General features: G+C 30.6%; 1 protein-coding gene across 2 annotated transcripts; it reads right to left on the bottom strand.

The window, feature by feature from the left end:
- Positions 1–2,951: 2,951 nt before the first annotated feature.
- Positions 2,952–13,364, bottom strand: LOC145934696 (WD repeat-containing protein 26). 2 transcript variants are annotated; one of them, XM_083035353.1, is made up of 11 exons: positions 12,530–13,364; positions 11,639–11,887; positions 10,653–10,812; positions 9,803–9,973; positions 9,464–9,637; positions 7,339–7,527; positions 6,117–6,383; positions 4,898–5,043; positions 4,608–4,816; positions 4,298–4,492; positions 2,952–4,181 (listed from the first exon to the last, which is right to left on the bottom strand). In XM_083035353.1, exons 1-11 carry the CDS (start codon positions 12,541–12,543, stop codon positions 4,126–4,128), a joined length of 1,830 nt encoding a protein of 609 aa, XP_082891479.1. In that variant the 5' UTR covers positions 12,544–13,364; the 3' UTR covers positions 2,952–4,125. The 2 variants fall into 2 exon arrangements, with proteins under 2 accessions (XP_082891479.1, XP_082891480.1); XM_083035354.1 differs by having other exon boundaries at positions 7,339–7,524; positions 12,530–13,363.
- Positions 13,365–16,781: the final 3,417 nt, after the last annotated feature.

Below are 16,781 nucleotides of genomic sequence, written 5' to 3'. Positions count from 1 at the left end.
CGGCTAATAATATTAATAAATATAACAAATATAAATGAATATAATTAATATCATTAATTTTCAGTACTAATGTGTGCATATTAGAATATAACATTTTGATCGACTCGACTCATTGAGTACGTTTACACGGCACCCTTAGGGCCAATTTCACCAACGTCGGTTAACTTTAACCTCCGGTTAAACTATATCTTTGTCTCGTTTCAGATACGTTCATTAAAAAGAGACAAACATATAGTTTAACCGGAGGTTAAAGTTAACCGACGTTGGTGAAATTGGCCCTTAATCAGGTTTAATAACATCCGTAGTTATAAAACTAGCCAATCACAGCCATTTCCCTAAAGAATGGAACGGCTGTGATTGGCCAGTCTTACAACTACGGATGTTATTAAACCCGATTAAGGGTGCCGTGTAAACGTACTCATTATGTTGTTAGCAGCAAAAAGCTAAGAATCTATATTTCATTTAACATCTGCGCCATGAGTTTCTGCGCAGATGCTCGACACTCGATGCTACCATGTAAAAGTACCTTTAAATATTGGAAATAAAAATGATTTTAAAATAATAAAATCGAAAAGACTCTGATATAAAAATACAAATTCGGATATAAAGGACTAGTAAGGGCTAATAAGCTAGTCAGAGTCCTTTATACCGAAATTTATTGTATTTGTATAAAATATTATGTTAAATATATATATCGATCGTAATTATTTTGGACCATCTTAAGGCTCATTCAGACAGGACGCGTCAAGCGTCAAGCAGCGAGCAGAACCAATAAGCGAGGCAATATTTTTTACGCCATTGCTAATATTACCTCGCTTATTGGTTGTTGAATGGTTGCTGCTCGCTGCTTGACGCTTGACGCGTCCTGTCTGAATGAGTACGTTTACACGGCACCCTTAGAGCCAGTTTCACCAACATCGGTTAACTTTAACCTCCAGTCAAACTATATGTTTGTCTCTTTTTAATGAACGTATCTGAAACGAGACAAAGATATAGTTTAACCGGAGGTTAAAGTTAACCGACGTTGGTGAAATTGGCCCTTAATCAGGTTTAATAACATCTGTAGTTATAAAACTGGCCAATCACAGCCATTTCCCTAAAGAATGGAACGGCTGTGATTGGCCAGTCTTATAACTACGGATGTTATTAAACCCGATTAAGGGTGCCGTGTAAACGTACTCAATGAGCCTTTACCCTTTTAATTTTTTATAGTGAATATTATGAGAAATTATGAGATTTATATAAAAAAAATTATAGTATAATTTCATTGAAAAAAACATAAATGACCTTCAAATGACCTTGAAAATTGACTTTTAGAAAAAAGTCAATAGCGCCAACTTCTTTTTTTCGAAATCCTCTACAACTTTTGTCTGAAACATTTTTCTCTAAATTGAATTTATATTATCAATTTTTTAACTGTTTCGTTTTTGATTATTTTTCGCTTTCTATTTAAATGCATTAAATTAGAACATTTGTGTTTTTTTATTATCAAAATCACCGACGAGCATAATCTCCGTCGCAGTGTCAATAAGATATTTAAATCTTTTTTATACATATATATATTTTATATATTATTTCAATATATGTATATTCTGTTCAAATCTTTTCTATATATTATATGGAGCAAAATTATAAAATTATAAATTTAAATAATTTCCATATAATTAAAAAATTATAAACTTTGTCCCAAATATTATATATTATATGACAATATAAAATGAGCTTAATATTGAATATTTTGCAAGAAACTATATGTTTAGTCAAATTTTGACTGAGAAAATTGACTGCATTCATAAAAAATTGCAAATGCTTTTTAATATATGATTATTAACTGCAAATTAATATATAAAAATACACATATATTCTACTATATACAATTAAAAGTTTTTGTATTTATTTGTCCAATAAAAAAATCGATGTTTAGTTGTTTATATTTTAGTAACACACTTTTTTACTCTTATTGTAATACTCATATGTTGTGTATTAATCTATGAAAATTAAAAATATCTAATTATTTCACATACATATAACTTTTTTACGACATCTTACAATGGTAAATACAAAAATTCATGACAAATAAGCAATTTAATATTTTCAACATTATACAATTATTAAAATTGTCTAATTAAAATTAGATATTAGGATATTAGGTTATTATAAGGATAAAATGAATTAAAGTATAAATATAATATGTAATACATATGAATAAAAGTTGAAAAATAGTTAAAGATAGAATTAGTTCTTAAAGTTGTTATGTAGCTATATATGCAGCTTGTTATTATATCGTCATACGCAGAACTATAGAATCTATCAAATTATGAATTAAATTTTATCATTTCAAAAGTTACAAGAAATTGTAAATTTTTGATTAAATTATAAAGTGCTAAGGCACCAGAGGTAAAGGCAAATGATAATAGTGATTGACATTATGTTACTTTCTTAAATATTGTATTAAGATCATACTATAGAAATTTCTTATGTATGTAATTATTTAATAATAGTGTGTGCTATTAAGAGATTTGTTTACATATATATATATATATATATATATATATGTGTAATATATCCTAAATTTCTCTCTCTCTCTCTCTCTCTCTCTTTCTTAACTTTCTTTATTCCTTGATTTATTCTCAGATTTCTTATTATTTATTTCAGACAGCAAAACAAATAAATTTTCTTTTGGATTATATTCATCCCTTTAATTGCCATTATATTCCAAGTATATTTTATATAATTGTAATCTGAAATTGTAAAGCTAATGGTTATCAAATTAAAATTAATTATTTTATCCTTTTCACTGTATAGTTCCTTCTCCAAGTAGTAAACTGACATCATTAGACGTCAAAATAATGTCACTCGACGTCTGATGATGTCAAAATGACGTACGCTTGCTATCTGGGTCTTCTGTCTCATATTTTTATAAATTATTTTCGCAAACAAATACACAATGATAAAAAAAAGCAAACTTACTAACTTTATTAAACATTATATATCGTCGCACTACCAAGATGTTATCACATTATGCACGTCATATATTTTTGAATAAATGATGAGAAAGGTAGCACACATTACATCTTTTAATACATGGCAGTTAATAAAACCAGCGCGCAACATTCATAATTTTCCAATATTACCTATAAGTATGTTTATCATTTCCAATTATTTAATTACACATAAATAAATTAGCTCTTCCATGTAAAAACATATTTCTGATTCATATTAAACGCTTTCATTTAGAAAGTTCTATAAACTATAATGATATACATAAATTGTGGATAACTTTTTTGCACGAATTGTGATTATAATTCTAAGTAGAGATTGATAAAAAAAAAATTACTGCTCCATCAAGTATTTTTTTGAGAGGTTTGCCTAATATCTTCAGAAATCCAGTAATCTGACGAGATCATAATACACATTTTGGAAATTTACATTTTGTCATCACAAGAATTACAAAACATAACACATTAAAGATAATTTGTGTCATTAATCGATGAATGACTTAGAATAAAACTCTATATTCGAAATTGTTATTTACAATATTTATTTGATACAATTATAGTCAAATTTGACAAAATTCCTGTCAAAACATAACGTTTCTATGATACTGTCCCAACATCACATAGATGCATTCCATGTTCTTGTTTGTTTTATAGTTTTATTCCTTACACATCAATCCTAAGACGGAATTTGCTTCATTTTCTATTCTGCCATATAATCTACTTTATTATGCTGCATCATATCTTCGATTATTAACTCTGATGCTTAAATCACTCAACATTTTTAATCGAGATAACACAATGGATACCATATGCATACAAAATACATAAAGATACTATTAAAAAGAAAGTATATATATATGCACTAAGGTGAAAATTACACTCGATGGTTTCGGTTTTAATAGTTGCAGACGGTTTTAGCAGTTGTTGCTAACATATACATCTCTCCTAATACCTCTATTCGATAGATGGTAGGTGAAAAGTAATCAAGAGGTATGGAGGGGACAACTGCAGAAGGCAGTAAAATGTCAATATGACAATCAACAGGACAGTACAATAGTCAAATGTCAATATGACAGTCTTTTGAACACCATGAGGTCATGGGAACACTGTTGCGCTCTGTAGTTCGCTACGATACCATTTCATGCCATCCACTGGTATTTGAAGAGTTTGTTTCTAGCGATACTGAAAATAATAAATGCATAAGGAGAAAATTATTTATAAAGAAGGTTGCACACTCATACATTGCAATGACTTTTATATTATAAATAATTACTTGGAAGACTTTCGCGAAGACTTACCAGTCTTATCATTTTCAACTCCGTCTAGAGAAGATGATCTTGGACCCCATATCCTTACTGTAAAATCATCTGATACAGAAGCCATCATTTGATGATAAACAGGATTCCATGAGACACAATTAACTGTTCTACTGTGTCCTGTGAGCGTCGCTATAGGTAATTCTCTCTTGATATGCCAGATGTATACTTTAGTATCTGTGTTAACATAAAAATAAAATTAATAATTGTGTTAAAAAAATAAAAATCTTTTTTTCTAAATAATGTAATATATGATGTGATTTAATGCATAACAATTTTTTTTATGACAAACCTTCGCTACCAGATGCAATAAAATCTTGATTAGTTCCTCCAAAACAACTATGAATAGTAAAATGTCCTTGAGTGACTCCTTGAAAACGTCTTACAAGGCATCTATCTTGCAAGTCCCACAGATGCACACCTTGATTGGCCACATTCAATAACGCGAGTCGATCTGCTTTGTTTACGCTAAATGACATGACGGGATGATCTTCTTGCAACCTATGATAAAGTAAAACAATTTTGTTAAAAATTTTATTTAATCACCTAATAAAAGGCTCTAAATTGATTACTGAATCGTACATTGTAAAATCGCATAAATCATCAAAGTTATATCCTCGAATTCTATGATGTGTATCAGCGGCTAGAACAGTTTTTCCATCACTGCGACACCATAGACACTTTACTCTTACTCCTTCCCATGAATCGGAGACGTTGCCATCCATATCCTAAAATTTTTTATTAAAGTTCAATACATTAAAAAAATGATCGATATGAGTTTGAGTTATAATTTTTCTTTTTAATAAAAAAACCTATCAATTTTTTTGGCTGCAAACTTTAAATATTTATGTTCTCGTTCTCTCCTTTATAATAAAAACAAGTAAATTTTCAAATAAATAATTGATTGAAACAACTCAGTGTTAATCTATAAATCTATATCATTAATTAATATTCATAAATGACAAAATTTGAAAACTCATTGAAAATTTTTAGAAAGTAGTTTCATGTCTGCAGCTAAAGAATTATAAACTGTGTTATACAGGGTGTTCCAAAAGTCCTGCAACAGTTAAATATTTCGAAAACAAAGATTTTTTGAGAAAATGTTTCAAATAAAAGTTGTAAGTAGTAAAATTAGTGTGACTATAAATAGTATTTATAATAAGTATTTTTCGAGTTATGAGGCTTGAAAGACACAGGATTTTGACATAAAATACAAAATATCTTGTAAAACATTAATTTTTCGGTAATCTTACCTTAATATTTTTATGGACAGAATAATGAGACCTATCAATTGATGTAAAGAAAACGCATAATGTTTTTAAGAAAAAATGTTGCAAATTGTATACATTTTTTTTTTAAATAACTTCGTTTTTTTTACACCAATTGATTTGTCTAATTATTTTATGCATAAAAGTATTATGGTAAAATTATCGAAAAGTAAATATTTTACAAGATATTTTGTATTTTATGTCAAAATACTGTAAACTTCAAGCGTTATAATTCGAAAAGCACCGAATAAAAAAATACTTTATTATAGTGTTTTGAAAAGTTCTCGAGATAAGCTACAAGAATGTGCGATCAAAAATAAAGGTTTCCATTAAAAAATTTTAAAGTAAATTTTACATGGCCTTAACAATGCTATTTATAGTCACACTAACATTACTATTTAATGTGCCATAATTTTTATTTGAAATATTTTTTTTAAAAAACCTTTGTTTTCGAGATATTTGACTGTTACAGGACTTTTGCAGGACACCCTGTATAACTTATGCTTATTATTAATTCATAAAAATTAACGTACGCATTGATAAAATTGACCACGAAGCCCTCCGGCTACGAATTTATTCGAATCACGATGCCAGGCGCAAGCTGTCAGCGAATCATCCGTACTCTGAGTCAGTTTCACGCGTAATTCACAATCGGGCGTGTCGACGTTCCAGAGCCACAATTCGGGACAATCCTCGGGACCGCAAGCAATTAGATGACTACTATCAGGGCTCCAGGCAATTAGGGCTACGCCATATGTATGTCCTTCGAGTGTTTTCCTATGTGTTACTTTTAAGGTTTCCTATATGACATTTAAACAAATGTTTATATATATTGATTACATTTCTCGAGAATCAAACAAAATTAGATCCTGCGCACAAAAGAGAAAATATTAGGAATAATAATTATTTTAAAATAATAAAATCCAAAAGACTCTTATAAAAATATAAAATCGGGTATAAAAGACTTTATACCCGAATTTGTATATCAGAGTTTTTTCGATTTTATTATTTTAAAATAATTCTTATCTCTAATATTTAATATTTATTTTTAATATTTTCTCTAATGTGCGCAGAGTCTTAAACAAGAAGCCAATCACTAATCACACTTCTTTTGTACTATGATTTTTTTTGCCAACTTGGAGTTAAGTTTTCCTCAGTAAAAATTTCAAAAAATTATTAAAATTGTAACTTAATTTAATGTATTTTTAAATTTCATAAATTAAAATAAAACTTGGAATTATATCTAAAGAATAAGATTTTCTATCTATTTGTTCTTCTGAAATATAAGGGTTTTCACGAAACTTTATTTTCAATCATTTATTCAAATATTACAAGTATTTTAATATTTTTGTAGAAAAAATAAAGTTGACTGAAAAATCTATAGTTTAGAAATGTCATTAGTGAAGATCTTATATATTATCAACAATCTATTTAGTTATTTATAAAATTGATCAAATGTTTTAAAAATTTCATAAAAATTAACTATTTTATAAAAAAACTATTATAAAATTATTTTAATTTCATAAAGTTCATTAAAATTAATAAGTAACTTTTGATAAAGCTAGAAACATAATATAAGGATAATACACATTAATATAAGAAGAAAAAGAGAAAATAGAAATGCAAAAAAAAATTTTTATAATTTGTATATCGTCAAAATATAAATCATATATTTTTTTTAAGAATAAGTTAAAAAAAAACATTTTAAAAAATGTTTAAAACATTTGATCAGTTCACACTATAATGTATACTCACTGGATCTACATCCCATATAATTACAGTCATATCTTTAGAACCTGTGGCGAGTTTGAGACCGTCGGGTGAGAATTTGCAATACCAAACTTCATCGCAATGATCATTGAGTATCTGTATGGTATGGCATGGAAATTGCTCCTTGCCGCAATTGTGATCCACGAGCAGAGAGACGTTTTCTAGACTCGTCTGCTTCAGAAGAAAAATTATTAATAATTTTAATTGAGAAACACATACACACACAAATTTATCCTATAAAAGAATATTTATCTTTATAAAAAATTACAAATCTATTTTTATAAATTACATAATAATTATTGATAAAATAAATTTTTGTCAAACAAAACATAGCGTGGCTTAAAATTTATCCAAAAAATTCTTAATAGTGAACATCCTGTTGTAATAAAATTTAGGAAAAAATATATATATATATCATATAAGTGTATAAATGTGTATGTGTGTATGTACATATTCATATACATATATAGAAGAATTTTTTTCCCAATTTTCTATATATATTTATGTATACATACATAAATATATATAATTATCAGATATCACAACAATAAGATATTTTGTTACTGAAAGGGGGGAAAAAAAACATTTTTATATAATAAAAAATAACTACTAATTTTAAATAAATTGAGACACAAAAAAACGCCAAATTATTATAAAACAAATATTTTGAACAAAAGTTCAGTTTGAAAGGAGAAATAAGATGCAGCATTTATTTTTGATATTAGTCACATCAAGGTCATATTAAGCTCAAGACCTTAAGTTTCCATATCAAAATAGGACACCTCATTTTTTAATTTTGGATTCTTGTAGCTGATGTCGAGGTGTTTTTAAAATGGTATTGAATAATCATAACAACTCCACGTGATACATTTTGGTTCACACTAAATGCTAAAAGTACACAAACTTTGAAGGTTCATATCTAAAGAAATCTTAATCAAAAGAGACTTAATAACTTTTTGAATGTCTCGACATCAGCTACAAGAATCTAGAATAACAAATAAATTACTATATACACTACGCAAAACAATTAGGGGAGCGCTTTAAAACTTGTAAAATTTGATGATTTTTAAAGAGCCATATCTCAGCTTAGGAAGATCGTAGGACCGTAGGACAATGTTTCTGGGCGCATTTTAACGGGTGAAACTTCGACTTTAAAATGGGTAAGGTTGCATTATTCGTCTTATCAAACAGTTTTTCTTGTGAGGCTCAAAATCAGATCGTGAAAAAATTCTGGAAATTTCATGACTTTATAGCCGTCCATGGAAAAAGCAGGGATGGAACACAAATGTCACCACATTGGCTATGAAGTGGGAAACCTTCCCTTTAAAATGTCGCAAGAAACATTGCTCTATCATACCTATATGCTCTATATATAATTTAAAGATTAAAAAAGTCATTTTTTATGACCTTTTTCAATGCAAATTTTGAGGATTTATATAATCTATTGTATTTAAAATAATTAAAAATAAGAAAATAAATAATAATAGTTATTTTTTAGATATATCTTTTTACATTTACTTTTTAAATTGAGATCAATATATTATTGCTATAATTTCAAATTGAGACATTTTAAATTTTAATTGATAATATGTGTCATTTATAATCAAAATATTATATACATTAATTATAAATAATGTATGAATTTCTTATTCAATTTTAATCTTCTTTTCGCAGAAAAAAATGATAAGATAACTGTTTTAAACTCAAGTTTTTAAAACATGTTATCTTTCAAATATAAAAATTTACTCATCAATAATAATTAAATCTTTCCTAAAATTACAAAATAACAAGATTTGAAGATGCTGCAAATTTAAATACTATTTCTTTAATGAAAATGTGATAAAAAACAATAATTTTATCATATATTTTATGAATAATTCTATAAATCTACTTTGTTTTGAGAGATAGATATACCAATATTACATACCGAACTTATTAAAGATATTTCAGTATTTTTTTAAATATCAGAATAGCAATATAATACTATAAAAAAAAAGATAGAGGAAAAAAGCATATTAAAGCATATTAAAAAGTATAGAAATAATATGATAAGGAAGTACAAATATATTTAAGTTGATAATTAAAATTGCAATGCAATTCATTAACATACCTGCGTATGCGTTATATGATACGTGCAGAGTTGGTTTTGCATTTCCACAGCTTGACATAGTAAAGAGTGAAGTCTGCGTGGCGGTAACATAATGGAGGGTGGCAGGTATCTTTGTAGTCTGTCCATAAGCGCAGCCCTGGAGGCTGGCCCTTTGCCATCCCAGCCTGCACGTGTCTGTCAACAAGTGTCCATTTGCTAGTGATCAAATTTTCAGTTTGTAAGTTAGTTTCAAAGATATCTCAAGACTGAGGAAGCTTCAATTTTCATAGGAACTTATTAAAATAAAACATTGCCCTGTGCAACCATGTGTCTGTTATTTTACGCAAATATATAAAATACCTGTAATTCGTCTCGACCACTGCACATCATAAATAAGGATAACTGATGAACACGACCAGTATTATGACCCAAAGGTGTAAGCTCATTGCGTAGTACGTGTAATGCGTCGAATACCATACCTTCTTCCAAATATTCTAAATATTTTTGTTCTAGCAGTAAGAACTTCATTTCCTATGGATAAGAAAAGAATACCAATTAAATTATTATAAAAAATTAATTATAAAAAAATTAGTTATAAAAAGTTAATTATAAAAAAAAATTAAATTAATTGTGTATATTTTATTAATTGTATTGATAAAAAACTATCCACAAATGCTATCCTTTTCAATTACAATTCTTTAAAATTACACTTTCTTTCTCTTTTATGCATTTTCTTATTATTTATCTGCCCTTTAATCATATATATAATTTAATAGAATCAGTATAAAATATTGTAATCCTATTCTAAAAGTTAGTTTTTTACTTTAAGCTTTAAATATCCAGTTGTAAAGTTATTAAAAAGAATAAAAATGTTATTTCACAATTTTCTATAAAAATTATACAAACAAATTTTCCAAAAAATTAGTTTTGCAGTAATTTTTGCATTAAAATGCTATTATATATATTGATTTATAATGATTTCTACATATTTCATATTTCAGATTTATTTCATATTTTAAATTTCCGAAATCTTCATATTAATTTATAATTTTTTCAATATCTAACTCGAAAAGAATATATTTATCAATCTGTATTTATATATTTTTTTTATCATTGGTATAATTAACAGAATATATAAATTAAGTTCAAACCAAACATTTTAAAAGCATCTTGTATTATCGTAATCATTAATTATATTGTAAAGATTTACCACTAAACTCTGGTGAGCACTGTTTAAAAAGGACTTAAGTTCATTGAGGTCATGATCCGCTTTATTCCAATCGCCATCCATAACATGCTGCCTAAACTTTGCTGCAGCAGGATGATCTAGTCGACAACCTGATTCTTGCATAAGCAGATCTGCTGTACGACTAAAAAAAATAATGTATTTCTCTCTATTTATTATTAATTATAAATTACATCTCTTTATATAATTGTTATCATATAATTCCTCTCTATATAAATCTTGTTACAAAAATTAATGCAAATTTTTTTAAGAAGTAATATTAATAAATTTATGGGAGCCTATATAAATATTACAAAATAAATGTAACTTAATATTGTAACTGTGTCAGTATGTCAATGTATTGTCTGATAAAATACATAATTAGACATAATTTGGAGAGAAATGTAATTATAATTTTATATAAATTTAAATTACCTCCAATTATTGGAGATAATTTAAATTTTCAATGCCATTTGTATCTTTTACATTGTCATAAAATAAATGTAACTGATACAGACACTATATTACCTATATTTCAAATTTCTATTACTAATTTTTTTCTACCACATAAATATTGTCCATATAAACTAATACAATTCTCTTAAAAAATTTGAATTGACAAAGAAAATAGTAATTATCTATGAAACTCTAGCTAACAGTGACAGAATAACTATTGTAATATAATTAATGACTTATATATAATCATTCTGTCACTGTTAGCTAGAGTTTCGTAGATAATTACTATTTTCTTATATATTATTATATATTTATTATTATTATATAATATATATATATATATATATATATATATATATATATATATATAGTAATCTTGTTAATAGAAAAATAAGTAGACTTTTATAATTGATTTATAAGTAGATTTTTGCAATTGATAGTGAATTACTTCTCATTATTAAATAATAATGAGACCAATGACATAAAACATTGAGAAATTAAATAATGATACATACTCTAAACCAACTGTTTTTAAATGTTGTCCAATAAGTCTCACAATATCTTGATTAGTTTTGTCCATTATTTTGGGAGGTCCCAGGCTCTGATTTATTTCCCCGTTCACACCGTTAACATCGTTATCTGAGTCAGGTAGCAAGTTGCCGTTGGCATGAAGTCCGCCAGAGTCTGCCTTAGCTCCGTTTTGTTGTAGTCCGGAAGATACACCGCCATTCGAAGCCTGCTGCTGCATTATGCTGTCGTGTACACTGAAATGTCCATGATGACATTGACAATATTATTAATTCAGAGGCATCACACAATGTATACCTATATTCTATTAGAATATTTCTCATAATTTTTAATAGTTTTAAAATATCAATATTTAATCAATATTTAATTAAATATTAATTAAAATTTAATTTAAAATTAAAATTTTAATTAATATAAAATAAATAAATAAAAAATAACATTATTTATATTAAATTAATTTTTAGTATTATTATTATTCAAGATTATAAAATAAAAAATCCTAAATATTTTTAGTATTATTATTAAATTAAATTATTAGGCTACACATAAAAAGAGAGAAAATAAAATTCTAAATAATTATACAAATATAAAAAAATACAAGTACACACACAAAGAGAAATCAAAGAGTACAAGCACGTAAAAAAAAAAATACAAAAAAATCGGAAGATTCCGAAGTTGTAGGAAGAGGAAGAGGAAGAGGAAGAGAAAGAGAGAGAGAGAGAGAGAGAGAGAGAGAGAGAGAGAGAGAGAGAGAGAGAGAGAGAGAGAGAGAGAGAGAGAGAGAGAGAGAGAGAGAGAGAGAGAGAGAGAGAGAGAGAGAGAGATGCGTTCGCGTGCTCTCGGTTGTCGTAAAACAAAAAAAAAAGATAACGCATTACCGATAGTTATCCATGTCCGGACTGGGGGAGTGCTGCTCGTCCGCTGGTCTTAGGGTAGCCGGTAGGGAACTACGGGACCTTTTGCGCGGTGGCGGAGCGAGTCCACCGTCGTCCGACTCGCTGCTCGAGGCCAGGCTTATGCGCGTACCGCCCCGTTTTTCACACGATTATTGTCCCCCGGGGTGAGATGAGCGATGGTGTCGGTTGACGTTTGGAGATGGCTGGAGGAGGTGGTGGCTGGGGTGGCCAAGAAGCAGCAGCAGCAGCCACGATTGCACGTTTTTTTTTTTTTTTTTTTTTTTTTTTTTTTTTTTTTTTTTTTTTTTTAGGCAAACAGGTCGACTAGCTTCGTTTTTCCCCTTGCCACACTTGTCGTTTAAAGCGCAGCACCTCGAAACGTCTCTCTTTTTTTCTCTCTCTCTCTCTCTCTCTTTCTCTTCTCCGCGTCAGCTGGGAACTGTCACTGCAGCTACAGCTACGTCGCCGTCGACCTGCTGGCTGACTTGCCCCAGCTGATTCGTCGTACGACTCGACTGGAAGAGTCCGGGAATGGAGGAACTCCCTTCGCCAGAACTAGACGCGGAGCCAGAGAGAAGAACAATGACTACGGGCACACAGCTGATACTTGTTTGGATTGTCTCGTTTACGTCACACCGTGGTTCTTCCTTGCGGATAGGCTGGCGATTGTCGCGCCTGCTACATCCGCTCGTTACGTACTTCTTGGCTTGGAATAGCCAGTGGTAGTAGTGGTAGTGGGCTTCGCTTTCTTCGCCTTTCTTTGTCTATTTGAAGTCGCTATTTCGCCGTGAGATGCCGCTACGGGACTATTTTCTGGTAGAGACCCAAGTGGAGCCGGAAATTGGCAGAATACGACAGATAGTTGTTTTGACACTCTTTCTCACTCTATTTTCTTTCTCTTTCTCACTCTATAGCTCTTTCTCACTCCATCTTTTGGCTGTCATGACAGTATACTTGACAGCTTTGACAGCTAAAGGGTGGCCATATTCTCTTCTATACGATAGAGTGAGAAAGAAGAGTGTCAAAAATTGATAGAGTGAGAAAGAAGAGTGTCAAAAATTGATAGAGTGAGAAAGAAGAGTGTCAACTATCTCACTCTGTCGTATTCTGCCAATTTCCGGCTTCACTCGCTGCTACAGTAAGGGCCATTCCACAATAGGTTGCAAATAGAGCAAAGCTACTTGTCAGCTGATTGGTCAATCCGCAATTGTCAACTGGCAACGAGGGCATTTGCAACCTATTGTGGAATGACCCTAAAGTATAGGAATGCTTTGTCTATATATATATATATATGTCATTGAGTTTAATATTCTAATATATTAATATTATAATATTATTAATAGTATAATGTTAATATTATATATTTCAATAAGTATATTAATATTATAATATTTCAATACGTAGGGTTTGATTTACATTTTATTAATATTTACCACTGATGAGGTACTATTAAAGGCCTAGTTTACACCGATTGTTTGATACGCGTATCAAATAGTAAATAACTATTAAATTCGTTTATTGATTGGCTGATCAGCTCAAATGCACTACTTGATACGAGTATCAAATGATCGGTGTAAACTAGGCCACTGACCGATGGTCTTAAGCCCGTATCAGACTACCGACTGCGAAGGCCGACCCGACTGCCGATCGCAACTGCCGACTCACATCTGGCCAATCACAGCGAGTCGCCGACTGACTGGGTCGCTGTGATTGGCCAGATGTGAGTCGGCAGTCGCGATCGGCAGTCGGGTCGGCCTTCGCAGTCGGTAGTCTGATACGGGCTTTAGGCCAGGTCTACAATAGGTGTAGTAAGGCCTATTTCATCAACGTCGGTTAACTTTAACCTCCGGTTAAATGATATCTTTGTCTCTTTTTAAGAACACATCTGAAAAGAGACAAAGATGTGGTTTAACCGAAGGTTAAAGTTAACCGACGTTGGTGAAATTGGCCCTAAGCCCTAAGCCTTAAGAAATTGATCAATTATGCTGGGTCCATAATAGGTGATTTAAGCCCTAAGCCTTAAGAAATTGATCAATCGCAGTCAAGTATGAGGAGAAAACTCGACTGTGATTGGTCAATTTCTTAAGGCTTAGGGCTTAAATCACCTATTGTGGACCCACTGTTACAGTCAAGTATGAGGAGAATATTGGACATTGGTCAATTTTTTAAGGCTTAGGGCTTACTACACCTATTGTAGACCCGGCCTTATGGGAGTTAGTGGCCGCGTTCAGCAGACTCAACTGCTAAGTAGCAATCGAACGTGATTGGTTCCTACTTTAAGATCCAGCCAATCAGCATGGAATGACATCGGAAAATTGCTCAACTGTTGAGTCCGCTGAACGCACCCAATGGGCGCGTTCAGGGGGTCGATCATGTAACTTTTCTTTAGAGCGAAAACGTGAAAAGTGAACAATTTCACTATGGAAACCAATGCGTGATTGGCGGAACAGAGCAAAATTTTTCACTTTTCACGTTTTCACTCTAAAGAAAAGTTACGGCCGGTATTCATAGTCCGTTCTTATTTCAAGACCGTCTTAAGTAATGTCTTAAGATGCAAATACGGCTCTGTGATTGGTTAATCACATCTTAAGATTGTACTTAAAGGCCCTTGCACAATGCTAGGCGATAGCGATAGGAATAGCAATAGCGATAGAATAGCATCTATTCTCTGTTCCTATTGGTGGAATAAAAAATATTCACCAATAGGAATAGAGAAAAGGTACTATTCTATCGCTATCGCTATTCCTATCGCTATCGCCTAGCATTGTGCAAGGGGCTTAAGACATTCTTAAGGGGATCCTAGTCGGATCCTAAAGTTAGTTCTGTCGGTACGGCAGAACCAACTTTATTATTTTGGGATATCTTTTTATTGATTATACAGATCAATAAATCCTTTTCCACGATTAAAGTACTTATAAAAACGGACCGCGTTAGCTATAATTCCATATATAAATCATATAAAAATCAAAAATTACAGTTTTGTTATCGGCTTCTTTCATGTCAGCTCGTAACAATACTTATTTAATAAAAATAGTTCTGCAGTTTATCTGTGCATAAAATATAGTATACGCGATAGGGTTAACATGAAGAAATATTAGTAAACAATAAAAAGTGAGATTGCAAGTCTAATAAAAAAGTTATATATTAAAAACATTTTCACGCATATGTGTGCATACGTGCATATGTTGGATATGTGTGGTGCTAACCTATCGTGTGTATATGTGTATACGTGTATATGTTTGGATATGTGTGGTGCGAACCTATCGGAGTTCGACCATCCGACTAGGATCCCCTTAAATATAAGAATCGACTATGAATACCGGCCACATGATCGACCCCCTGAACACACAACAGTTGAGCAACGTTACTAGATTAAGCTATATTATATCGCCATATAATATATAAAATCTAGTAACGTTGCTCAACTGTTGTGTGTTCTGAACGCACCCAATGTGACTGGAAAAAGAGCGCTGTGTACTAGCGCCCTTTCAGTAATATTGCGGCCGGAGTGAGAAATAGTAACTAAATTTAATTGTAAAGGCCTGTGTCCACGATCCGAGAATTCGGTCCGAGTTCTCGGACCGAGAAAAAGTTACTAAAACTCGGATCGTGGACACACCGAATTTGGATGCAAAACTCGAATAGAAAGCTCGGATGAAAAAATGCGTCGCGTCCCATTTTTCCATACTAGTTGTTAAATTTATATCAATTTAATTTCCCAGATAGCCAAATCTGTCAAGAGCATGTATTAAAACTGTGTGCTATATATTTTTGCCAGCAAAAAAACTGCAGATTTTACCAAAACTTGTTATATCAGATAATGATAGCAGAACGTTGGCAGAAATGTTATAAAATCTGCTGACATAATTTGGCAGCAAGTCAGTAGCAGAAATCAAGCAGGATTTGTATAGAATTATCATAGCAGATTGGTAGTAGAAACCGAGCAGGATTTGCGCAACGCAGTTTGGTGTCAGATTGACGGCAGAAATCGAGCAAGATTTGCGCGCGCACAATCTGATGGCAAATTGACAACAGGATCTGCATTTTGCAGTTATTTAATAGTTCCTTCACCTATCGCTATGTGATGTATTTTCTCGCAATCAAATTTCTGTTAAAAATAGATATAAAGTCTGCAAGTCGTGGCTATTAATAAAAGATCAAAAGTATATTTTTCTATCAGTTTAATTTTTGATATCTGACAAGTCTAACATGAGAATATTAAACTTATTAGAAT

This window comes from Prenolepis imparis, unplaced genomic scaffold (assembly GCF_030444845.1).
Source record: "Prenolepis imparis isolate NDT839.2.m4 unplaced genomic scaffold, iyPreImpa1.0 SCAF_4, whole genome shotgun sequence".
Lineage (NCBI taxonomy): Eukaryota > Metazoa > Arthropoda > Insecta > Hymenoptera > Formicidae > Prenolepis > Prenolepis imparis.
The sequence above is the reverse complement of the archived record's forward strand: the minus strand, read 5'-3'. Positions and strand labels throughout refer to the sequence as shown.

What these genes read in the sequence shown, in the direction of transcription:
- LOC145934696 (XM_083035353.1), bottom strand. An exon ending in GTGCTCACCAGAGTTTAGTG is followed by an intron (nt 9,974 to 10,652) that starts GTAAATCTTTAC and finishes TCTTATCCATAG; the next exon opens with GAAATGAAGTTCTTACTGCT. An exon ending in TATTGCATCTGGTAGCGAAG is followed by an intron (nt 4,493 to 4,607) that starts GTTTGTCATAAA and finishes ATGTTAACACAG; the next exon opens with ATACTAAAGTATACATCTGG.